Source organism: Amblyomma mixtum, chromosome 4 (assembly GCF_055824585.1).
Source record: "Amblyomma mixtum isolate Tamu chromosome 4, ASM5582458v1, whole genome shotgun sequence".
Classification (NCBI taxonomy): Eukaryota; Metazoa; Arthropoda; class Arachnida; order Ixodida; family Ixodidae; genus Amblyomma; species Amblyomma mixtum.
In genome coordinates, this window is record NC_143015.1 from 84,668,314 (window position 1) to 84,693,871 (window position 25,558).

A 25,558-nucleotide genomic window follows, 5' to 3' on the forward strand; every position below is an offset into this window, starting at 1 on the left:
TGAGTCTTTGAAGAGGAAGGCTCTCTGCTGGCGCAGGTGGGCTCCTGTCGCTTGGTGGTCTTGATCTCTTGGACCTCGGCGACCTGGTCAGCTCTCTCTGTGAGCAACTTTTGCTGCCACAGGTCCGAGCTGCGCAGCCCGGTCTCCCATCGCTCCTCTACGGTCATTGCAACCCCACACCGTCAGATACATTTGTCGACGAAAATAAAGTTTATCCTCCTCCTCCTCTACGGTCATTCCGCTGAAAGGGTTTCTTACCGCATGCCCACAGGATGTGGTTAAGGTTAGCATACTCTCCGCAGCTTTTGCATTCTGCAGAGTATATATCTGGATGAATTTTGGCCAGTATTCCGGGGCATGGGAATGTGTGGGTTTGGAGCTGCCTGAGAGTGGTTGCTTGCTGTTGCGTGAGCGCGGGGTTGGGAGGGGGATATTCCATTCTGCTCCTTGGATAGAAAGTCGTGATTTCACTAAAGGTAAGTAGGAGACGTTCCGGCAGCACGAGACGGCGCGACGTGAGGGTGCCTGACTTAAGCGATAAGCCCGCCTCGACGCATCGGAGACGTTTCCTTGGCGCCTTCATTGTTTGCAGCACGCACGGACTCTTTATAAAAAGTTCTCGGGTTCTCTTCCAGGACACCGACACCAGAAGTGCGACACGCCTCGAATGGTTCCAGCCACGGTGTTAGAAGTACTTCTGTACTGCGTTTTACATATGGTTAAAGCCTGAAAATCACGGTTGGCTCCTGGGCTGGAACCACGGTGTTAGAAGTACTTTTAACACCGTAAAACGCATATGTAAAACGCATCGGCGGGCTCTCTTTCCCCGCTGACTTAATTTCCTTCGGCCCACCGTTTTGCCGTTCATCATCATCCAGGAGGTGGTCCTGGACATCGATGCAGGGAGACCTCACGGAAATGCAGACGCCCAGGACACATCCCCGCAGCTCTCATTTTACGTAGACATGGTTCAAGCCTAAACTTCGGACGTTGCTTCAGCAAGTCCTCAACTTGAAAGGGGCAGGTAGGCATCGCCTAAGCAGAAGACAGGCACGTTTCATATCTGCTTTGATTCTTTTGTTTTACCTTCGGCGATTACGTGGTGCAAGCCGATGCTGATTGCGACTACGAAAATTGTCATAGCAGTACCCCAGTGGACATGAACCTTCCTTGGATGTCCTGGGTATGTGTGGGACATCGCGCGGACGTCCACTGAACGTCCAGTGGAGTTTCACTGCGCACTGGGTACTCTTGTTGGGCTTGCACCGCCGAGCAACCTAGCCACCGGCACAAGAATTTACATTCCTCCCCCTTTAAGAAAAAAAAATAATTGCCTACGTGCCAGATAGGTGCCCTCCCAATCGTTGCTACCCGCCTGTCAATTCCGACAACCAAGCGCAATTCCGTCTGCTCGCTGGAACACATGAATGACAACCGACACACACTGTTGCCAGGCGGCCCTCCGGCACCGCTCGCCTGTGCCAAGCCGCCGACAAGGGGTCACCGAACGGGTCAAGGACTGCTGCTCGAGCAAATGGGCTCAACAAGACGGCGCTCCTCGGATCCATCCGACTTGAGCTCCTGTACACTCTCGCGTCCGAGCGAAGTTAATGACGCGACGCGAGGCAATTTAATTCTCCACGGCATCTCTCTACTTCCGCGGCGCGCGCGCATTCCCTAGCGAATTCCGCCGCAGCGTTACGCTGGACATTCTTGAGTCTGCAGCGAGGTCGCTAGTTCGATTACGCCGGCCCCAGCATTCCGAGAGCTCTGACGGGTAATGAAATACCCGCCAACTGTACACCCCCATGCACGGTCGGAAGAAACATCTGGAAGTCAATTCAACTCGTAGTCTCCCCGTAACTCCAGCCAGCAATGGGGGCGGGACGTTGATGATGACGGATGGGGACGGACTGCTCGCACCGTGGCCCATCGCGATTACACGGCTACAGTTTCTTCCCTCGTGGGAATTCGTAGAGAAACACTGAGGCAGTAGGCTCACGGGAAAACTTCCGTGTGCTTACTACAAATGTGTGCACAACAGCCTATTCATCGCATGAGTGGCACCTTTCTTCTAAGCGGCACATAATGAAAGGGGACGCAAGCAGAACTTAAAACTGGTCATAACTGTTATGTTTGCGTTGTTGCCGGAGGGACTCACATACGCGGAGCAGCTAGGAGTCTAGAACAAAAGCGTTTATTCAGGGTTTAAAGGTTGACTTCCGTAACGCAGATGGCGTGACAGTCGAGAGCAGAAGTGTTTACTCGGGGTTAAAAGGTTGACTTCCGTGACTTAGATGGCGTGACAGTCGAGAACAAAAGTGTTGATTCAGGGTTAAAAGGCTGACTACTGTAACGCAGATGGCGTGGCAGTCGAGAACATAAGTGGTTACACGGGGTTAAAAGGTTGACTTGCGCGATACAGATGGCGTGTCAGTCTAGAACAAAAGTGTTTATTCAGGGTTAAAAGGTTGACTCCCGTAAGGCTGATGGCATGACAGTCGAGAACAGAAGTGCTTATGCAGGGTTCAAAAGGGTGACTCCCGTAACGCAGATGGCGCAAGCTGCGGGGCTCTAAGTTAGGAAAAAAAGTTATAGATGGCACGACAGGAAGAAAAGCAGCATTGCTATTGTCAGCGCATAGCAAACAACAAGTCGATGTCACCAGCCGGATGTGGAAGAGAGGGTGTGGCGGAATGCTCTGCTCCTCAATGCCCGGCGCACAACCGTCTCCGAAGCAATGCAGCTACAATCGGATACAACTAAAGAAAGAAGCGACAAACGTCCCCCAAAGGAAACCCTTCCAGCCAATGGCGTCGACCGATTCACATGACGTTGTGGTTATACCCTTGGATCTGCGAACACATCTTAGGTGGTGGCAGATGAAAGTAGATATTAACCACGGTTAAACCGGATTAAACCACGGTTAAACCGGTTAAACAGGAAAATCGGTAAACGCCATTGGCTGGAGGACCTCCTTTGGGGGGCATCTGCCGCTACGTTCTCGACCTGTATCCTTTCTATTTGTTAATGGAGAATTTCGTACAGCCGGTCACACAGCAACCCAAGGCGACTTCCGAAGGCATGCCGGGAGAAGGCGGGCGGAGATGCAGACACCCATGTGTTATAAAACGGGGGCCCGAGGGATGATTTCCTGCGACGTGGCCGTTTTCTGTATGTGCATGAACGCCAGCAACAGTAGCTGAAAATTTAGGCGCTTTGACCAAAAATCAGCCCCCCCCCCCCCCCCCCCCCCCCCCCCCCCCCCCCCCCCCCCAGAGCGCAACGGAAGCCAACCAAGCACCATGGAAGGGAACAAAAGAACACCTGCTCCACTTTTCCTCCCTTTATCGCCACACTTTGATTAACTCTAACAGCAAAGAATTACCTCCGGGCAACTGGTGAAAAAAAGAAAAAAAAACGCGGTGGAAAGCAGCTGCCCTAATCCTCTAAGCGAAAACTTCATGGTAAATGAAATGTATTAACTAAGGTATTAGCAAGGTATATTGAACGTACCACTGTACAAATGCATAGCAACATAGTACACTATACATGGTGCTTCAGGAGCCCCTGCCCCATGTGCTGTAATGATCAAGGTAAGCATATGGCTAATCGTGGGGCAAGGTTGACACGATGTTTCGGCCCCGACTGGGCGCACGTAAAGGCCGCAAGAAGGTGCCCGACTTTTATAATTACGTGTGCCGACTTCCTTGCAGCAAAAGTGAGGACGGGCTACATAATGAATAAACAGCGCTAAGGACGAGGACGAAGAGCAAACAGGACGAGCGCTGACTCGCAACTAACGTTTATTGAGGAAAACACAGAATATATCCAAACCAAGCAACACCAGAACCAGACAATCATCAAAAAAAGAAACGACGGGCTACAGTGGGATAAAACTCAAGAACATAGCGGCTTTTCCCCTTCAAAGGACCCCCTTGCAGCCAATGGCGTCGGCCCCCCTCCCTCAACGGGCAGGGTGCGGCGCGACAATACAGGAAGTCCCCGCCCTGTATTGTATCGGCCGACGCCACTGGCTGGAATTGGCTGGAAGGCGGTCCTTTGAAGGGGAAAAGCCGAGTTGTATCCGACTATAGCCAACAAAACTTTCGATGAGCACCTCACGCCAATGTCCTTAGCATGCATACCAAACATGGGTCCTAGAAACTTTCCGAGCGTGCAATGATAATAATAAGTGATTTTTTTTTTCTAAACAGAAGGTATTAGTAGATAAGCGACGGTTGCTGCCACTTCTACTCGGTGGCCGTAGCGGCAGTGCTTTTGAGGACGGGCGGGATTATCCTTACCTCAATCACGCGAACTACTCCGTCTGCGTTTCACATATCGTCCTCCAAAAAATTTGCAAAGTATACCCTTGCTACCACGCCCCTCACAATTGGTGGACATCCAGGAAACTCAACTGAGTCCTCGCAATTTCTTTAAACCTTCACGGCGAGGCTGAGTGACGACCTCAGCTTTACGCTAATGAGTCCCAGTTCGCATGCTCGAGGCCTAACGTAAACAGGCGAAGAAAGAGGCATGCGTCAAGGTGAAACCAGTTAACAGTAATAACAAAAGAGCGGAAACTGCGACAGAAAGTATACACGTCGGCGGGAAGGAACACACACAGCGAGTGTCACGGGCGTCTTCTCGCGGCACACTTCCCTTAACACGTTCGTTGTAGTCACAGCACGCGTCGCTAGCTTTTATCAACTCTCGGAACAGAGAGGGAATGTTTGGACTCAGCCCTCGGCTAAAAACACAACGCCGCATGCACAAGCATGGACGCTGACGAGAAGCAATCAGATTCACACAATCGCACCACACTCCTAACACGCAAAACCGAAACGGCGTCACGGACCGCTTGCAACTTCACAGAGAGCGAAAATAAAAAAAAAACAGTAAAAGGAAGCCAGAGACAATGGCGCACTGGGAAGACCACGTGCAATGAGCTGCAATGCAAACCGCAGTGGGGATTTTCCCCTAGCGGAAAAAAAGAATGCGAAAACTAGTCACGGCCCATAGCGTGGTGCATAATGGGAGAAACACGCGGGTCTCTTCTCCCGCGCGTTGTTCTCATTCAGGCAGTTCATTTGCATTCGCACTCTACACAGCCGGTGACTGTGGCAGGCGAGATAAGCAGCTGAGAGCTCTCTCTCTCTCTCTCCAGGCGGGCCCAGCTTCCGCCGGCGCGGCCACTTATTTAAATTATGCTCTCCTCTCCGCAAGCTTCGCGAGCGAGCGATGCAGTCACCGCCTAGAGGACGAGACCTTGGAACTGGCGGAGCGAGCGATGCGGGAGATTGCGCGGCGCACTGCACTGCAGGCAAGGCACCCTGAAGGCTGCCCAGAGACGCGCGCTGTATATTAGAAACGCTGCAGTAATGGGACAAGCATGGCGGGTTAAATTACTCCCTTCTTTCGTTCCCTGTGGTGTAATGCAAAGGCATTGTTCGCTCACGACTTCTCGCGACCGCAGATAAAAGCTCCTTCTTGTGGAAGAGAGCGAGAATTTCACCCGTGTTTAAGAGCGAACTCGCAAGCTTTTTTTCTTAGGCAACCTCTCCTTGCCTTTGGACACGTGTGCTGGACTTAAGGCACAAAATCAACAGACCAGCACATCATAATCATCATCATCATAACTACGTCCACCGCAGTGCAAAGGCCTCTCCCACACACCTCGAACTTAAACCCTGTCACAAAGAACGAAGGTGGAACCAGTGAAACAGACGCAGGACAAAAACAAGGAGGCACACACACACCACTGCTGGACTTACAACTTAGAACAGACAACAGGACTTACAACAGACAACAGGACTTACAGCTTACAACAGGACTTACAACAGAGTCGTAAGTCCAGCGGTGATGCGTGTGTGCCTCCTTGATTCTTGTCCTGTGTCTGTTCCGCTGGTTCCACCTTTGCGTACTATAAACAAACTGGCCCAGCAATTTACTCTACTGAACTTAATTAATAAACCCTGCCCTGTGCCAGCCTGAGGCTACCCCAGTTCCCCGCAAACTTCCCAACCTCATCCGCCTACCTGACTCTGTTCTGCTACGCCCACCCGCTGGGCTTGTCTTCTCTAGGAATCCAGTCTGCTACCTTTAACACTCATCCGTCACCTTGTCTTTCTATTACATGCCCAACCCATATTTCTTTTTCTTGATTTCGACTATAGGGATAGCGCCAACTGGCGTTTGTTCCCTGGTCCACTCTATTCTCTTCCTATCGCTTATAACGTTACACAATGCCACTTTCCTTTCCATACCTCGCTGCGCAGTCTAGACATCAAGTTCAAGCCACTTCCCTGGACTCCATATTGAAACGAAGCAACGCACGCTATGCGCATTCAAACCTCTGAAATACCAGCACAAATTCCCGAATCATGGGCACTGACGAAAATCCCTCCCGCAACTATATAATCGGGTGCAATTCAAGAAGGAAGCGGCAAACGCCCTTTAAATAACCCCTCCAGCCAATGGCGTTGACCGATTCTCCCCCCCCCCTCCCCTTGACCGATCCCCTTGAACCTCCTACACTGCAAACAGGGAGGGCACTAGAGAACAGTTTACTCCCCCTCTACTCCCATATAGGTGTATTCGTGTTTATAGTGTATTAAGCATTCGCAAGGGGTTGGCAGAGGAACGGAAAATAACTACGGCTCAACCAGATTAATCGCGGCGTGATGAAAATCGGTCGACGCCACTGACTGGAGGGCCTCCTTTGAGGTGCATTCTCCGCTTCTTTTTTGTGTTGTATCCAACTATAACATACTGTAGTAAAGCAGCAAGTTGGGCAAGTTTCTCCGCATGTCCTTTGTTCCTTGCGTGGTTACAGAATACTTGTCTCTGTTGTAGCGCAGTAACGTTCTTTCAACCACGATCCGACTATTAACAACGCTACGTGGGTCGAAATATGCACCGTAACGCTCCTTATGCTGTTACACCCTCCAACGCGTCGCGACCCCGTTTTCATAAACCGTTCGTGGGAAGTGTCTGAAAAGCGCGCAGTTTCAAAGTGGGCGCCGGTGGGCTAATTAAGGCTAGCAAGCGCACAACCTCGCTCGCTTAACCTCGCTCGGAGAAGGCGAGAAGCACGGCGGTGGGATCCATTCCTCCCCGCTCTGGTTGTCGGCGCGGTGACGCCGGGTAACAACACAACACTGCGGCGACCCCCCATGGAGGGCGATAATCGCCGGAGCGCGCGCTTCCCGCCTTCCTTACCTGCTCTCCTGGGAGAACGGGGTCCGCCTCTCTCGGGTGTGAAAAAGAACAAAGGGAGAGAGAGAGAGAGACCTGGCACGTAACCAGAGCACTATAGCTGCCCGCGCATCTGGGCCAACGGCGCAGGACACTCGGCGGTGGGCATACGTCCGAGTCCTTTCGAGGGGGCTCGGTATTAAGGCGAAAGCCTTATTAAAGGCTCAACGCACACTGACGGGCAAGTTGGTATGACATAACAAGACTAAAACTGCGCACTTGCATTAAGACGAGACTTCCACAATGCTATCATTACTGGGGCGATTTTGGAGGCCTCAGAGATTACGAAGTTAGGCACGAGGTGCGTTAGTATTCCTTCCTTCGCAATCTCAAAAAAAAAGAGAACATGATTACCACGTGTCGTCTTATATATAATCTGTAAATAAGAAACATGCGTATAAGCCATTAGGCTCATACTGTCGTCCATTAACAAAGCGTGTCACACGCGCTTAACTCGGGGACTAACAAAGATAGAAGAAAACCAGTGGTTGCTTCAGGTAGAGGAGGAAAAGATGCACCTAGAAGCCAAGTTTGATGACTGCAGATTGACTAGTTAATTAATTCCATGCAAAAATGCCGAAATTGCGACAAAATAGCGCGGACGTCGATATAGCCACGGGAACGATGTGACGTCACATCCACCGGAAGTCGTCACGGCATAGTGAAAATTGTCACAGAATGGTCGGAAAGACGCCGGATTTGTGTCAAATTAGATGGGAAAATGTGTAATTAAGCGCAATTAACAATTAAGATCCCCGCAAGATGTATAATTTGGGTATCGATATAGCCACGGGAATGGTGTGACGTCACATCCACCGGAAGTCGTCACGGCATAGTGTCTTCGGCTTTCGCCTCTCAACGCTTAAGTTGCCAAAGTGTCCTCGCAATTTTTCCGCTCGCGCCTCAATAACGGGCGAAAATTATTTCTGCTACGCAGTCGGATACAGTTTGGTTTATTGGTGTTTATCGTCCCACAGCAACTTCAGGCTATGGGGGAGGCCGTAGTGGAGGGCTCCGGAAATTTCGACCACCTGGGGTTCTTTTAACGTGCACTGACATCGCACAGTACACGGGCCTCTAGAGTTTCGCCTCCATCGAAATTCGACCGTCGCGGCCGGTATCGGACCCGCGTCTTTCAGGTTAGCAGCCGAGCGCCGTAACCACTAAAACACTTTTGAGATCACTGCGGCGACACGTCTGGGATCAATGCGAAAGCAAAACGTCCAAATACTATATAACGACTCCCGTGGCTGTTCTGACGTCCATGCACTATATCGGCGTCCCTGGCTATCTTGACGGCTAAGTGTACTTTTCGCGTTTCATTAATTAACTCTTTAAACCTCATCAACCAACTCTTTCCCACGGCAAGATTTTATTACACACTATCTGTCGCAGTCAACTTTCACACATCATTTATCGTCAGGCAAGGACGTAATCGTGCGGACAAATCTGCGGACAGTTGTTGCTGACACGACAGAGCCACATAATGCTTCCGCATTAATAAGGCTAGAACAGCGCACCTGCACAAGGACGAGGGAAGAGGAGGAGACACAGCGCTGACTTACAAATGAAGAGCTGATTCATAGTGCCACCGTTTAAGTACACAATGCCTGGGTACCAGCACGGGTAAAACAAGTTTTTTAAAGCGATGGAAAGAATGCTAACACACCCCGTGCCTAGCTTCATAATCTCTGAGGCCTCAGTGACTCCTCTAGTAACGGTATCTTTGTGGAAGGATCGTCCTCGGGCAAGTGCGCAGTTTTAGCCCTGTTATGTCATACCAACTTGCCCGTCAGCCTGCTACGCATTCGTACACAGCTAAAGTCCGCAGGAAAGCTCTGCATATGTACGCATGACCGCCACACGACGCTCCTCCGTAACAAGAAAATAGTCCGTTGTTCCTTGTCGGTTAAGTCACCGCTGACCAGAGGGTGAAATTAAGGGCGCAAGAATTTCGGTGCATCTACAGCCTGATACAACTCAAGAACAAAGCGGTGAATTCCGCCCAAAGGAGGCCTTCCGGACAATGAGGGGTATTCCCCGACGTCACGGCTGCAGAAATGTTGCTGTCTCCGAAAGCACCGCGAAAGGCCGCGCGCGTGTCTGGTGAGACTATCGCGCCCCCTGCTCCAGCCGACGTTTAGTTCTGCATATTGACTTTTCGCCCTGATAATCTATTAAGCTTTATTAGCATCACATGTAACGCCTCTCTATAACGTTGTTACTCCAGCGCCAATACCTGACCGTTTCGCTGCTTGTTTGTAATTAATCTTTCGAGGGTCATCCCGTAACAGTCTCCTGACTTTAGGACCCTCGCCTGTATACTACTGACGGTTACGTACTCATCCCGCATGTATTCTACAAATGATTATTTGATTTAATTTGATACAGGTCAACTTGGGGTTCTCCTCAGTGCCCTTCTAACATGCACCGCTGACTTCGTTTACTGCTACGATTGGCTGGCGGATCGGGGAGTAAGAGACATCGCTTCCGTAACACCGCCACGCGGGTATACCATTCAATTGGGAACAATTCAAGTGAGAACCATTCAAGTGGGAACCATTCAAGCGGGAATCATTCAATTGGGAACCATTCAAGTGGGAACCATTCAAGTGGGAAAGCCCCTACAGGCCGGTCACAGCCTGAGCTCGGCGCCGCGCCATATGCAGCTGCTAGTGCCATCCCTGTGAGCAGCAAAAGCATCCTCTTGGATAAATCATGTCGGCAGTTTGCGTGTGGGTGCGCGGTATACACGCTGTCACTAGAGTTCCTGTCCCTGCGGGAGCATATACAGGAACTCTAGCTGTCACTGCGATGCACCTGCCTGTGACGCTTCGCTGACTGCGAGCGAGTGTATGCAGCGGAGAATGCAGGAGCGCGATCGCGAAAGGCGGCCGCACCTGCTGCACCTCTTCCTCCTCCCCCTCCTCCCCCACCACCTCCCATCTCGACGTCTCGAGAACACATGCACGCAACTTCCCACGACATCCGTTACTATTACGCCCTCTGTATACCGTGAATGCCGCGCAATGCGCAGTGCATACCATCATGTTATAGGGTGTGACATAGTGAGTATTCTGTGACGTCACAGCGGCGTCATTTTGTTGCCTGCGGAGCACTGCGAAAGGCTGCGGGCGTGTCTGATGTGCTTATCGGCTCCGGCTGCTGACAGCACTGCTGAAGCTGCGCTCTGGACTACAAAATGGCGCCCGTGCCGGGACTTGAATACTCCCTATACCGGGTGTTTCAGAGAAGGTGTGACGATTCCCCAAGTCAGCGGACGCGAAGTACACCGCAGGCGCCGTCTCCGCGGCACCCAGCTGGACGGGGAAGAAGGGAAAGGGAAATAAACGCTCCCTCGCTTTTCAAGGAGAGGAGCCAGTTTGACTCCCGCCAGCAACGTGTACTGTCGCTTTACGGGCGCCCCTTCCCGCGCCCTCCTCAGGGCACGTCGGTGACCCGTTTCGGCATGCGCTCCAAGCTCGCCCACTTACAATACTATAATACCCCTGTCACACGGGCACTTTCGATCCTCATTGAGTCAATGCTCATCGAACTCAATGCAGATCGAGGGTTGTCACACGGCCACTTTCAAGCGCAATCGAGCTCGATCCTGCTTGACTCGATGCCGGCCCCTCAAGAGTGCTTGAGGTTCCAAGCACGATCGAAAGCACTCTCGCTCTCACGAAGCTATAAAAATAAACACTAGTTAACAAAAAAAAACTACAACTGTTGTTGTTGTAATTGATTAAAATGCAAGACAGAACATTTTCAAGCACTATGCCTGCTTATATGAAAACATATTTATAAATAATCTCGGCACCACGCTACACGCTTCGCAGTCTCTCGTCGGCTCGTCAGTGTAAACAAAGATGGCGTCCTCCAGCTCGTCGGCGCGCAAACTCTGGAGCGAGCGCGAGACAGCCGCTCTTATAGACTGCTGGCAGGACCGCCTCGACGATTTGCGGCGCCAGAAGAGGAACGCCGCAATCTACGCGGAAATCGCGGAGGCGTTGCGGGCCCTTGGCTTTCATAGAACGGCAGCAGAGGTGCGGCACAAGATTAGAAATTTAACGCAAATGTACCGGTAAGTAAACTGACGTTTGCTACGAAGCGCTTATTAGCGGGCCTGTGCATGTTAACGACGCAGCATTTTTAGACGGCCTTCTAGCACGCAGGCCTTGCCTTTTTCACCTGCGCCTGTTCTGTTTCGTTGCTTCGAATTCACGCTTCACGAGATGTCATTGCAAGTCTCCATTCATTTTGGCTGGCGTCTGAATGTAAAATCTGGCAGGCTTGTTTCTGTTTACTATAGAACTATTGACGGCTTCTCTTGTCGATTTTAAATGCACATTGCGCTGCCATTAAGCAGTTGTGTAAATTTGCGCGGCTTTCCATCCTTTTTAGGGACATCAACAAAAACGGGACTACAACAGGATCGGGCGCCATCCAATGGCCCCATTACAGCCGGATTCACGAATTCTTGGGGTCGTTACCCATGAACGACCCCTCGCTCATTCAGGAAACCCGCTGTGCTGCCGGAGCCACTGTAGAGGAGGTGTGTAGATCAAATTCAAGATTGGCAAGGCACTTGCCAAAAAAGTGGTGCTCTATCGCTTTGTCACCTTTTCATATACATCACCGTGAACTTTGGAAAATGGCCTTTATTGGAGTAGCTATGATCTTGTGGTCATGAAATATGTGCCACACTCTAATGCTAAATAAAAATGCCAAGGTGACATCACATACAAAATGCAAACACCCTGACATTAGTAGTCTGTCTTTTAGAACTGCTGCACGTTGCATAGCACACAGCATGTGCTGGGTTGCATTTGAACCATAGTGATGTTTATCTCTAGTTCCATCCTCTCCGCATCATATTTGTTAGTGCTGTCATCCTGTCTTTTAGCGCTACAAAGTATCAACCACCTTACGTTTCAAGTGTGGTCATGATGTCAACAGAATCTGCCACAGATGGCCCCTGAAGGCATTTGCCGAGGCAGTAAGTAAAGAAAACATGTCCTTGGAAGAAACATTGCCAATGTATTTCGAAAGCCTGATTACTTCTCTGAAACGTCTCTGAAGCCTGAAACTTCTCTCCACTAGATGGCAAAAGAATATAAGTGTGCCAGAAACAAAATCTGTCTAATATTGTCACGGGTCGTCCAAACGAAGCAGGTCGTGGGGACACAGGAGGGCCAGGACCACAGGAGAGCAGGCGCCAGAGACAGTCCAAGGGGTCACAGCCGAGCTCACAAGCGATTCCCACCGAGCCTCTTCCTCTTTGCCGTCAATCTTCCTCTTTGCCGCTAGTTGAGGATGACGTTAAGTGGGAAATCACAATTAACACACATGACACTGCTCCACTCCCGAAAGACGCATCGACCCGATGCGCAGAGAGGCAAAATCAAGGCTGAAAAGTATGCATAAAGCGCGAAGAGTTGGGCCACGTGCTCCGAGCGGTCACAATACTCTTTGAGGCGAGCGACGTGAACAACTTCGGAGGCAGGAGGGCGGCGGGGCACCCGCGTTACGATCGGCAGCACTTCGTAATTTAACTCGCCTATACGGCGAATCACCTCGTACGGGCCAAAGTATCTTTTCAGCAGCTTCTTGCTAAGGACACGGCGTCGAATTGGAGTCCACACTCACACACAATCACCAGGATTGAATTTAACATCACGATGGCCTTGGTTGTATTGGCGAGCACCGACTCGCTGGCAGGCTTGGATGCGAAGGCGGGCCAGCTGTCGGGCTTCTTCCGCATGTTGGGCAACAAGTTGAGCATCGGCGTGAGTGTAGACGTCTGGCTGGTGGGGCAGCATAGTGTCGAGCATGGTAGTGACTTCCCTGCCATGCACCAGGTGACTGGCGTATGCGATGACACACTCTGAGCTGTTCTGATGCTGGATCAAGACGGCCCCGAGGCCTCTGTTACTAGCGTCAGTGTGTACCTCAGTCGCGGCGTTCTGATCAAAATGGCCTAGTACAGGGGAAGCCTGCTGGCGCCGTTTTAGATGGTCAAATGCAATCTGCTCTTCATCAGACCACTGGAAGTGGACGGACTCTTTCGTGAGACGAGTAAACGCTGCGGCGATATCCGAAAGCTGGGACAAAGTGTCTAGTAAGCGCAGAGGCCCAGAAATCTCCGCACAGCGTCCTTGTCCAACGGCGTCGGGAAGGAAGCGACGGCCACTGTTTTATCGAGATCAGGACGGACGCCCTCATGACTGACGACGTGACCCAGAAACTTCAGTTCGTCATAGGCAAACTGGCGCTTCGTTGGCTTGAGGGTGAGGCCGGCGTTTCTGATAGCCTGCAGGACCGCTTTTAGGCGAACCAGATGTGCATGAAACGTGCTTGAAAAAATGACTACATCATCAAGGTAGACAAGGCATGTTTGTCACTTGAGGCCGGTGAGCACGGTGTCCATAATGTGCTGGCAGGTCGCTGGAGCTGTACAGAGTCCATCCGGGGTGACGAAAGCAGTCTTCTCTCTGTCCCGCTCATCCACTTCTATCTGCCAATACCCGCTTTTAAGGTCAATGGATGTAAAGTAACAGGCATGGCGCAGGCGATCAAGAGCGTCATCGATGCGTAAAGGTGGATATACGTCCTTCTTCGTGACTCTGTAGAGGCGCTGGTAGTCAACACAGAAGCGAAGGGTGCCATCTTTTTCCTTCACCAGCACCACCGGAGCAGCCCACAGGCTGTGAGATGGTTGGATAGTGTCATCAGCCAACATTTCGCGCACTTGATGTTGTATGGTTTCGCATTCTTTTAACGAAACCCGATAAGGTGACTGACGAACAGGATGGACAGCGTCGTTGGTAATTATTCTGTGCTTTGCTATTGGCGTATGGCGAACCCCTGGTGACATAGAAAAGCAGTCGTGGAACTCACCCAGCAGAGCAATGAGCTCGTCTCTCTCCTGAGCAGAGAGTTGTGGTGCAATGCTGACACCTAAAGGCAGCGCAGAGTGCTTGGGAGGGAGCGGACAGGAAGGAGCCGCAGACAGGGTTTCAGCGTCGACAGGGGCGTTGAGGCACTCGATGAGGCCGATTACTGTGCCCTTCGTGAGGTGCAGCGGTGTGCTGCAAAAGTTGGTGACGAGGACTTCGGTGCAGCCAGAGTGAAGCCGTGTGACACCTTTAGCAACACCAAAACCCCTGTCAAGAAGCAGCTGCACATTACCCTCAAGAAGAACTTCGCCAGGGGCAACCGGTGCGGACTCGACCAGCAGGAACACGCTTGAGTCAGGCAGCAAAGTCACGTGGTCCGCTAAGATGCGCGCCTCGGAGCTCGGCGTGTCAAGGAAAGGTTGACAAAGGGTGAGGCGACAGTCGGCGAGGTTGATAACAGCGCCGAACTCGGTCAGAAAATCCATACTGAGAGTAATATCTCTCGAGCAGCGCTGCAAGACGACAAAGGTTACAGGGCACGTGAGACCGTTAATCTCAACAAGAGAAGTGCAGCGGCCTGCCGAGGTGACAAGGTGGCCTCCGGCGTGAGTATTTTGCGAAGGCGGCGGGACAGCTCCCCACTTACAACGAAGTAGTCGGCGCCGATGTCGACAAGGGCCGTCGTGGCGTGGCCATCGATAAGTACACATGACAATATCTCTGCTTCAATACACACCTAGTCACTAGAGACATCCTTGTTTCACACACGCAGAAATGATCCCACACTTCTCACCTCTCTATGGAGCAAAAACATTAACAGGCAAACATAATAAATTGTTGCTTCTCTGTTCTATATGATGCAGATAATTGCGGACATGGTGGTGGGCACCGACAACAGTGGCGCTGAGGATGCCGACCCAGCACAGGCGTCTCAAGAGCAGATGTTGAATGCGGACGACAGCCAGGTCGAACGTGTTGCAGCCGAATCCGTGACCACTGAAGAAGGAGGAGCTGAGGGGCAGGCAGGCATCCGCGAGCAGCAGCCCAGAAAAAGGATGCGCACTGCTTCCCATGACTTTCGGCAAGCTCTGCTCACGGAGCAGAGGATGCTCCGTGAAAGTTTTGAGGCGTGCCACTCCAGGGAAATGGAAATGAGGCAGCGGCACTTGACCCTGCAAGAAAAATTGGTTAATGCTGTCACAAAATTTTTTGAATCAACATAAGGATTTTTTTTAACCCTTTCAGGTGCCATTTTTTGTTTTCACTGAAATCAATTATTTTTTCACCTAAGTAGTTGTTAGCAAGAAGTGGCCGGATTCTTTTCGAATAAGAAATTGATTTATTTTAAGACAAGAATTTAAGACAAGAATACAAGAATGAGATAACTGATACGTAGGAGGTTCGGCGGATCTGCAGAGTTGGGAGGGCCTCGCCGACGCGTCTCTTATCGTCGGCGCCTCTCGGTCATCTCTCCTCCCAAGCTGCAGCGGTGGGGCTTTTATAGCCTGAGGAACGGTGGCCCCTCCGAACTGGCCAATCCAAAGGCGGCACTCCGAAAGGACCAACCAGCGACCGCGCGGCCAACCGCTTCAAATCTTGCCGCGCGCGCTGGCATCCGGGGGAGGAGGAAACGGCGCCTCGCTGTCTGGCCTCTTGTGACAAGTCCAAACGTGTTGGTTGAAGATACTTCTCCTAGCACTCCGCTGTCGTAAGGCGCAGCATCGTGGATTGTCAAGGGACGCTAGGAGGAGAAGTTGGCGGCGTGCAGAATTGGAATCGGAAGGGGTTTCCACGCGTGACAGCGTGTAAGTTATGGGAGTGCTAACACGGCCCTTCCAAAAATTGCGCCTGTCCTCAGGCGCACGTTGTGGATACTAATTCCTCGGTGTCCAGGGCGCGTTCCTTGTACCTTCTCAGCTGTTCGATGTTCACGGTTTTCTCGTTTAACTTTCCAGGAATGTGAGGGATCCTGCTTATGATAGCCATGTTGGGTCCGGTCAATGCTGTTATTTCGAACGGCCCTTCATATCTGGGATCTAGTGTAGATCTTGCGCCGATTTCTAGAAGAACGAGATCTCCACACTGGAAATACGGCGTCTGACGTCTTTCGTTGTAGCGTCTCGTTGTTTCCTCCTGGCTCCTCTCAAGAGAGTTTTTCATGTCCTGGCGCCCCTTGGCCATCTCGTGGAGTCTTTCTGCGGCGTCTATTTCTTCAAAGGTGGTTCCAATGTTCAGTTCTCCGGGCACTTTCGGGTCGTAACCGTGCATGAGGTAAAATGGACTTTCGTTGCTGAGGCGGTGCTTTGTGACATTGATACCGAACGTCACCTTAGGTAGTTCCTTTTTCCATGATTCGGAGTTGCTGATGACCTTCCTTAGTACTTGTTTCAGTGTTCCCACCATTCTTTCAATCAGTCCGTTTGACTGCGGCCAGTACGGAGGAGAGTTCACGTGCTGAATTCCAAGTCTGTGGTGAACTTGAGCTGTTCGTTTGTTCACGAAGCCTTTTGCTTGATCCGTGATGACGATGCTGGGCACGCCGAATCGGGGAATCCAGCGGTTAGTAAGGAAATCCAAATAGTGCTTCGAGGAGGTGCTTGGCACTGCCACCGCGTCCATGTACCTTGTTGCGTGATCGATGCATACAAGTGCATATCCTTCGTTTTTATCCAGGGGGCCCATATGATCGAGAGAAATGACCACATTGGGCTCGCTCGGAATTTCTCTGGGGTTCAGGCACCCTTCCGCTCGCGTCGTTCGTGAGTTTACGACTTGGCACGTGTGGCATGACTCGATGTAACTGCGGATGTCCTTCGCTATAGATGGCCACCAATACTTTCTTTGCACCAAGGTCTTTGTTTTCTCGCTTCCAAGGTGTCCGTTGTCGTCATGAAACACCGCCATGACACTGCTTCGGAGTGCCGCGGGAACCACAACTCTTCTGCAAACGCGTCCTCTTTCGATAGACCTTTTCAACACAACGCCGTCTGCGACTTCGTAGCTGGAGCTGTTCGTTCCAGCTTCGGCGCGGAACTTTTGGCATTCGGGGTCACGCTCTTGAAGTTCGCGTATGCGGCTATGCTTGCTGACGATTACGGCGAGGCAGGTGAGATCGTCGCTGGTCACTTCGTTTTCGCTTGGTTCAGCTTCCAGCGTTTGTCTCGAGAGAGCATCAGCAGCAGCATTCTGTCGACCAGGCCGGTGCTTGACGTCGAAGCGGTATTCCGCGAGATCCAGAGTCCAACGTGCGAACCGGCGGTTCGTCGCTCCTTTCTTCACTAGGTAGGATAGACTGAAGTTGTCTGTGTACACTGTGAATTGCGGGCCTCCCCGCAGGTAGATAGAAAACTTCTCCGTGATGGCCCAGTGCAGCGCCATACATTCCAGCATGTTCGAGTGCAGGCCTCTGTCATGCTTATTCAGCGATCGGCTTGCGTATTCGATCACCCTTTCTTTTCCGTCTTGCGTTTGACTCAGTATCGCTCCGAGCCCTGTCTGAGATGCGTCGACGTGCACTTGCGTTGGGCAGTCCGAACGGAAGTTTGCCAATAGCGGGGGATTCTTAAGTGCGCTCTTGGTTTTGTCCACGATTTCTTGGTGCGCGCTCGTCCAGACGAATGGCGCTTCCTTGGAGACGAGTTGACGCAGTGGGTATGTGAGTTTCGAAAACTCGGGGATGAATTTGCGGTAGTGGTTTGCGAATTGCAGAAACGAGTACAACTTCTTCGCGCTTTTCTCGGGCTCAAACTTGTCGACGGCAGTGACTCTCGCTTCATCCAGGGTTCGCCCTTCAGCGGAGATGACGTAGCCAAGGAATGAGATGTTGTCTCGCACAAATTGGCATTTCTTGATGTCCATCTTCAGGCCATTGATGACGACTCTTCGTAGTGCCTCGTCGAGCAGTGACAATGCATCCGGAACCGCAGCTGCTCCCTGGCCGACGTCGTCCATGTACGTGGATGTTCTCTTCAAGCCATCAAACGTGTCACGCATGACTCTTTGCATCGTCTGCGGTGCCTTGCAAAACCCAAACGCCATTCGTAGGTACTCATATTTTCCGTCCGGAGTGACAAAGGCGGTCTTGTGGATATCGTCAGGCTTTACTCGCACTGTAAGAAAGGCCGACTTCACGTCCAAGACAGTGAAGTACTTTGAGCCGTCTCTCATGATGTCATCGATGACATCTTCCATAATTGGCATCGGATACGGCGGATTGATGGTCTTCTCGTTCAGTTTTCTGTAGTCGTGGACCATCCGTCGAGGCGTGGTCGGATGGTGAGGCTGATCCACCACAATGGTAGGAGCGCTGTACTGGCTTTGGCTGGGTCGGATGATCCCTTTGGCTAGGTAGTCGTTGACTTGTTCCTTCATAAAGTGGCGGTCCGCAGGGCAAGATCTGTACGGTCTTGACGCGACGGGAATGTCGTCCCTGAGTTCAATACTGTGCTCAACGTGTTCACAGAGCCCCAGGGCATCTGTCTTTGTAGTGAATGCTTTATGATGGCGCTTCAAAATTGTGCGGAGCTCATCCTTTTCGTCGGCGTCTGCGTCGCGGGTCATTTTGGATACAGCCTCTTCAACCAGATAAGCGAAATCTTTGTCAGGACCGGGGTCTTTCGAGTTCATCCTTACGAATCCGATGTCGCTTGCTGCAGCTTCGTCTAGGATCTTGCGATTGTTGAAGGCTGTTATTAACGTCTCTCCAACACGGCTCGTGTCGTGTGCGCCTGGAGCATGAAATGGTGACTCACTCACCGATGGCTGTACGGGGACCAGGGTGACGTCGTTCGAGGGGTGGAACGTGATGTCGACGTTCGCGGCACGGCGCCAATCCGAACCCAGAATCAGGTCCATGGCACTTGGCAAGGGAGCGATCACGACCTCATCGAGACGCACGGTCGATGATCCGACAGTCACTTCCAAGGTTGCCACGCGCGCTGGACTGATGCATCGGTCAAGCACTTCTATCTTTTCGGGAGATGTCCAGGGTCGGGGTCGAACGTCGGGTCCAACGGAGCTCTCGTTGAGGACGGACACGTTCGAACCGCTGTCTATGCAGACTCTCACCGGTCGGTTTTCGACGAAGCCCTTCACGATGGGTAATGTGCCGCCCGTCGATTGCAGGAAACAGTTCGCTTGCCTGTTTGTTGGCCCAATATTGAGCGCTTCGTTAGTTCTGGTTCCTCGGCGTCGTTCTGCACGGATCGTGGCTTCGGTTTTCGGTTTTGTGCAATCCCTTGACAGGTGTCCAATGTTGCCGCAGTTGAAACAGGTTCGTGCTCGCATGGCTCTACCTGGTTCTCGTTGGTCCCGCCGCCTTGACTGTTCGCCTGGATCACTGCGTCCGTCGTCCGCCGCCGCTCTGGCTTCGTCGTTGCTCCTCCCCTGGTTCCGCTGCCCCAGTACAGATTGACGGAATTGCGCCGCTTGCGCCGTTACTGCCTTACGCCGCCGGGTGTCGAGCAGCGCTGCGCGGTCGATCAGTTCGATGACGCTGCTGCAAGGCTGTGCAGCAAGAGGATTAGCCCAGGTGTCCTCGTTGATTCCGCTGAGAATCAGCGAAATTCTTTCTTCATTCGCGAGCGGATAGGGGGACTTGTCCAGAAGAGCGTTTTTGGAGTACATGTACTCGACGAGGGTCTCCGAACTGCGCAGTCTTCGAGCAGCCTGCAGGTCCAGAAACTCTTGCATTGTGAGCCTCCGGTCGAAACGCGTGGTGAAGGCATGCTTCCAGGAGTCCCACGTTTCGTAAGTCATACCGTAAGAGCTGTGCCAGTCCTTCGCAGCTCTTTGCAGCCGAGTTGCTGCCGTCGCGAGCGTCAGCGATGGGGACCAGTGGGCCAACGCAGCAACGCGCTCCACTTGCGAGATCCAAGTCTTTGCGTTTCGTTGAGCACTACCGTCGTACTCGGGGATGGCGGACGCCGTATCGTTCGTAGACTGGATCAGCACGGGTGAAGCTGGCGCTGACATTCTCGTCAATGCCTCCGTCATCTGTAGCTGTGCACGAGCGAACATAGCCACGACTTCGTTCAGGCTTGGCGTACCCTCGGGAGCCGTAGCGGCATCGTTTTCCGGAGAGGACTGGGAAGGTGTGCCGCGATCGGTTTCTGCCGGCCGTTGGTTTGCTGCCGCGGTAGGGGCGCGGACTCCCTCGTGACGTTGGGAGGCCGTTTCGTGCCCAGTTCGTGTCGGCAGCTCGTGTCGTTGTTGGGCTAGAAGCCGTCGTATTTCGTCAATCTCGGCCCGCAGCATATCGACCGCAGCCGGCGCTTTCGAGTCCGCTTCTCCGTGGTCATCGTCATCTGTTTCGCCCTGGCTGGTCGTCGAGTCGGATGTGGTCGACGGAGCCTGGAGGCGAGCGTTGTCGTCCAGGAGACGAGTCACGAGATCGTCCTTTCGGCCGGTGCACGGAAGCCCACGGGTTCTCAACTCATCTGCCAGTCGCTGCTTCTTCAAGGCATTGAGAACGTGGCGGTCAGTCGATTTCGCCGGAGACCAGATGAATGTGGAATCAGAGCTCACCGACGGCGTACTGCTGCGCTCCTCGATGTCCACTCTTTCTTCGTGCACGGGAGGTTCCTCTGCAAATCCTGTCGACTGCGCCATGTTAGCAAGAAGTGGCCGGATTCTTTTCGAATAAGAAATTGATTTATTTTAAGACAAGAATTTAAGACAAGAATACAAGAATGAGATAACTGATACGTAGGAGGTTCGGCGGATCTGCAGAGTTGGGAGGGCCTCGCCGACGCGTCTCTTATCGTCGGCGCCTCTCGGTCATCTCTCCTCCCAAGCTGCAGCGGTGGGGCTTTTATAGCCTGAGGAACGGTGGCCCCTCCGAACTGGCCAATCCAAAGGCGGCACTCCGAAAGGACCAACCAGCGACCGCGCGGCCAACCGCTTCAAATCTTGCCGCGCGCGCTGGCATCCGGGGGAGGAGGAAACGGCGCCTCGCTGTCTGGCCTCTTGTGACAAGTCCAAACGTGTTGGTTGAAGATACTTCTCCTAGCACTCCGCTGTCGTAAGGCGCAGCATCGTGGATTGTCAAGGGACGCTAGGAGGAGAAGTTGGCGGCGTGCAGAATTGGAATCGGAAGGGGTTTCCACGCGTGACAGCGTGTAAGTTATGGGAGTGCTAACATAGTATATTCAGGAACATGACAGGTCAGTTCTTACAACAATGTGGAGAATTCCATACAAAGTGTCAGATTTGTTAGAAATAATAGCATCAAAATGTTCTCGTGTGTCAGGTAAACACCCTAGGGATCGTGGAATCACTTTGTGTTTGGAAGACTCACATTATGCTCGAAATTGAGGAAAAACAATCGATGTTTTCACTCACGGCAAAATCTTCTGCACAAAAACGGCAGACAAAGTGCTACCTAGCTCACTCTTATGTAAAATATTATTTACTACATTCGCTACAAGGTACAAAAACAAAAAAGTAACTTATTTGCAACAAGAAGGGTACTCAATTTGACTGAAATAATGAAATCACTGTTAAGTGCTCCAGTTTCCCAGAAAAGGCTGCAAGTTTGCCACTTACACAATTGTGTACAAAGCACCTGAAAGGGTTAAGGGCACAGGGTTAGCCATATGCATTCCATGCGTATTTATGCATAATTAAGACGTATTTTATTGGCAACTGTACCACACAGCTCATTAGGTTTCATTTTAATCTATTTGCCATTCTCTCAGCGAATTTTGACGGTTTTTTTAGTTTTTCAGAATTGTATGTCTGTATTTTGGCAATTTTTACTTTGCCTACAAGTTTTCTTTTTGTGCTAGTTTTCAGACTCATCGGTTTTCTTGATGTTTTACCCCTGCTTTCATCTCGGCAAGTCGCGCCGTGCACTTTTTTATCCTGTGTGACGTTTTCAAGGCTATGTGCAGTATGACATTATTTGATATGACTCCAGTTTTATAGATTTTGTTTTTCTACCTTGCTGTTGTGCATTTGTTGCACTTGTTTTAGTGCCTGTGCGATGTTGCACAGCAATTTGTGATGTTGAAGGCAATGTTAACCACACGTAATATGACATCATCTGATGTGACTCCAGATTCATTCTCTCAGCGAATTTTGACGGTTTTCTGATTTTTTCAGAGTTGTATGTTTGTATTTTGGCAATTTTTACTTTGCCTACCAGTTTTCTTTTTGTGCTGGTTTTCAGACTCGTCGGTTTTCTTGATATTTTACCCCTGCTTTCATCTCAGCAAGTCGCGCCGTGCACTTTTTTTATCCTATGTGACGTTTTCAAGGCTATATGCAGTATGACATTATTTTATAGATCTTGTTTTTCTACCTTGCTGTTGTACATTTGCTGCACTTGTTTTAGTGCCTGTGCGATATTGCACAGCAATTTGTGATATTTAAGGCAATGCTAACCACAGGCAATATGACATCATCTGATGTGACTCCAGATTTTGTCTCTCTTCTTTTCCGTGAGCATTTTTTTCATTTGTTCCAGCGGCAGAGCAATGTTGTGCAATGATTTGTGGTACTCAAGAATGCGTTAACTATGTGCAATATTACATTATCTAATGTGACTCCTTCCAATTTTATCTCTTGTTTTGTTTTCTTTTTTGCTGTTGGCATTTGTTGCACTTGTTTCAGTCCATGTGTGATGTTGCACAGCAATTTGTGATATTGAAGGCAACGTTAATCATATGCAATATGACACCATCTGATGTGACGTAAGGGAAGGGAGGAAGGTAGAAGTGAAAGAAGAAAGAGAGAGAGGTGCCGTAAATAATTTTGACCACCTGGGGATCTTTAACCTGCACTGACATCGCACAGCACACGGGCGCCTTTTTGTTCCACCTCCATCGAATCATGGCTGCCACAGTTGGGTTCGAAACCGGGTACTCCGGCTGGGTAGACGAGTGCCTTAACCACTGAGCCACCACAGCGGGTCGATACTCAAAGCTGTGTTACCTATGTGCAATATGACATTATCTAAAGTTACTCCTTTCGATTTTATATATTGTTTTGTATTTCTTGAGCTTTTTGCAGTACCTGAGTGATTTGCAATAATCACGGCTATGTTAACCACATGCAGTGCGACGTGTGAGGTTACTCCTTACGATTCTGTTTATTATTTTGTTTTTCGTTCTTGCTGTTTTATGCTTTTGCACCTGTTCCAGTACCTGAGCAATATTTCGCAGCAGTTTGTGATATTTCTCCTGTGATATATTATATAGCAACAAAGCATTGTGGGCATGTTGGTAATTCATAGTGAGACAACAGGACCAGCATACAAAGACAAAAGACAAAATAAAGCTAGCCAGCGTCTTTTTGTCTTGTCCTTCATCTTTTTGCTTTGGTTGCATTGAATGTAATGTATGCATTGTTTTGTAAAGTGCTAGCTGCCAAGCCTATAAAGAGGTATAAACTTTGAAATTTTGTGTGCGTCTCCTGCGTGTTCTGTTATCGTTTCACACAGTGTCTTAAAGGAAATGCATTGCACCAACTAGCCAGCCTGAAAACACGGTTATCGTAAATGGATAGCACTGTTTACCTCAGTTCTGTGCTCGCTGCTTGTAGTGTTCTAGGATTGCAAGTCGTACTGCAGTACCAGTTGTGGTTTGAGCATCTGTGACTCTCTGTGGCTGCTCATACAGGGCCTCGGTAACTTCTCGATCAGAGGTCCAGTCTTGCATGACGTGGTCGCCAAACGCTTCGCAGATGTTGTTCAGCGTGCAGCAGGCACGAATCACCAGTGGAGCAGTATCTAGGCTGCATTCCATCCTCTTCATGCAGAACCTAAATCGTGCCTTCATTCGGCCGAACGCGTTCTCCACCACCCTTCTGGCCTTTGACAGGTGGTAGTTGAATCTCTTCATGTCGGCATCCAAGTGGGCGCTGTGGCTGAAGGGTTTGATCAAGTGTGCTGTAAGGGGAAACGCTTGATCGCAGAGGATCAGTGGAGGCACAGCTGTTCCACTGATGATTACAGCTGGCGACTGAAATGTTGGCCCATCGATGAACTCGGCCAGCCGGGAGCGCTGGTAGATGTACGCATCGTGGCAGCGTCCTGGTGAGCCAACGTTCACGTACCGGAAGCAATACCGGTGGTCTACCAAGGCGAGCAGCACAATGCTGTGCCTGTGAAAAAAAAAACAACAACATTAAAAGAATTCTGCATAAATCATGGACAAGCACAATGAGTTATGAACTGAAGACTTTTGCATTAGCAAATTCGTATTATTGCAATGCTGCCTTTATGGCTTCAGCATGTAAGCTCTACATAAGCCAAGTATGAGATAACTCACCAGCCTTTGTAGTTGTAGTAGTCCGATGCGCTTTCCTTCGGCGGCGACACGGGGAAATGGCACCCGTCGAGTGCCCCCATCGCTTGTGGGAAGTCGCAAACGGCACTAAACTCTCTTAAGTGGTCGCCCATTGCGTCTGGAGAGGGCATGCTGACCCACTTGTCCTCGAGTAAGCACACTACGGTGTCGCAAAACTCCCGGTAGATGGTGTTCACAGTTGATCGCCCTACGCCGAAAAGATTGGCCACAGACCGATCTTCTGCCGAGGAGCACAGCTTGTACATCGCCACTGCAACGCGCTTCTCGACAGAGATGGCCAGCCTCATATTCGTATCGACGCGCTGCAGCAGGGGCCGGCAAGCTTCGACTATGTACCGGAACGTCGAAGGCGTCACGCGAAAGCTTTGCTTGAAGAACCGCTCACCGAGGTGGGGAAGTGTGTCCTCAAACCAGCGTTCGTTGCGATTGTACATCCACCTTTCCCGGTGGACTGCACCATTGCACGCAACCGCAGCCGCAATACACAGCCCGTTCGCAAAAAGCAGCTGCCTTTTTGCACTGTCTGTCTTAGCTTTAGCCGCCTCAATCTCGACTTCGAGGTCAGCAGCCGCCACCATCATGAGAGCAATCTCGCGCTTCCTTTCCGAACTCATAATAATTCGCAGAGCTGCCACAACAAAGCTTTCGGTTTTGGCGCCAACCGCTATCGCGACTGGCTGCGGATTTGGCTGCCGCTGGCCCCGACTGCACAGCGTTGCCGGACATCACCATGTTATGGCTTTTGGAGGAACATTTGGCGCCACCTAACGCACATGAGGAAAACTTCTCGATGAGCATTGAAAATGCCCGTGTAGCACCGGATGCTTCGAGCGTGCTCGAAAATCTCGATGCAGATCGAGTTCAATGAGCATCGAAAGTGCCCGTGTGACAGGGGTATAACAATTCTGGCGACGAGGTAAAAGTTTTCCGGCATCGCATCATCTGCAACCATGCCGACCTACGGAGCATTGGAGCCATTCCACGGGGAAGGAGGAGCCTGGACAGAGTACTTGGAGCGAGTCAAGCTCTTCTTCGACGCCAACAGTGTTCCAGAGGAGAAGAAAAGGTCCGTGTTCCTGACATGCT

At 51.1% G+C, this 25,558-nt stretch overlaps 3 protein-coding genes across 8 annotated transcripts in view; 1 reads left to right on the top strand and 2 right to left on the bottom strand.

Annotated features, from left to right (window-relative positions):
• The window catches only part of LOC149347261 (rab11 family-interacting protein 4A-like), a 253,361-nt gene that overhangs the window by 204,325 nt on the left and 23,478 nt on the right, over positions 1-25,558 (bottom strand). The gene's annotated exons all lie outside the window — the stretch shown is intronic.
• On the top strand, positions 11,036-15,438 carry LOC149347262 (uncharacterized). The gene is made up of 3 exons (XM_089586950.1): positions 11,036-11,347; positions 11,668-11,818; positions 15,026-15,438. Exons 1-3 carry the CDS (start codon positions 11,133-11,135, stop codon positions 15,383-15,385), a joined length of 726 nt encoding a protein of 241 aa, XP_089443076.1. The 5' UTR covers positions 11,036-11,132; the 3' UTR covers positions 15,386-15,438.
• LOC149347263 (uncharacterized) lies at positions 23,681-25,303 on the bottom strand. Its single transcript, XM_089586024.1, has 2 exons — positions 24,434-25,303; positions 23,681-24,266 (listed from the first exon to the last, which is right to left on the bottom strand). Exons 1-2 carry the CDS (start codon positions 25,084-25,086, stop codon positions 23,681-23,683), a joined length of 1,239 nt encoding a protein of 412 aa, XP_089442150.1. The 5' UTR covers positions 25,087-25,303.

Excerpts from the sequence above, each read along its gene's own strand:
- LOC149347262 (XM_089586950.1), top strand. The coding sequence starts at position 11,133 with ATGGCGTCCTCCAGCTCGTCGGCGCGCAAACTCTGGAGCGAGCGCGAG. Across the intron at positions 11,348-11,667 it reads AATTTAACGCAAATGTACCG|GGACATCAACAAAAACGGGA; the intron begins GTAAGTAAACTG and ends CATCCTTTTTAG. Across the intron at positions 11,819-15,025 it reads CCGGAGCCACTGTAGAGGAG|ATAATTGCGGACATGGTGGT; the intron begins GTGTGTAGATCA and ends TATATGATGCAG.
- LOC149347263 (XM_089586024.1), bottom strand. The coding sequence starts at position 25,086 with ATGAGTTCGGAAAGGAAGCGCGAGATTGCTCTCATGATGGTGGCGGCT. Across the intron at positions 24,267-24,433 it reads TACTACAACTACAAAGGCTG|GCACAGCATTGTGCTGCTCG; the intron begins GTGAGTTATCTC and ends TTTTTTTCACAG.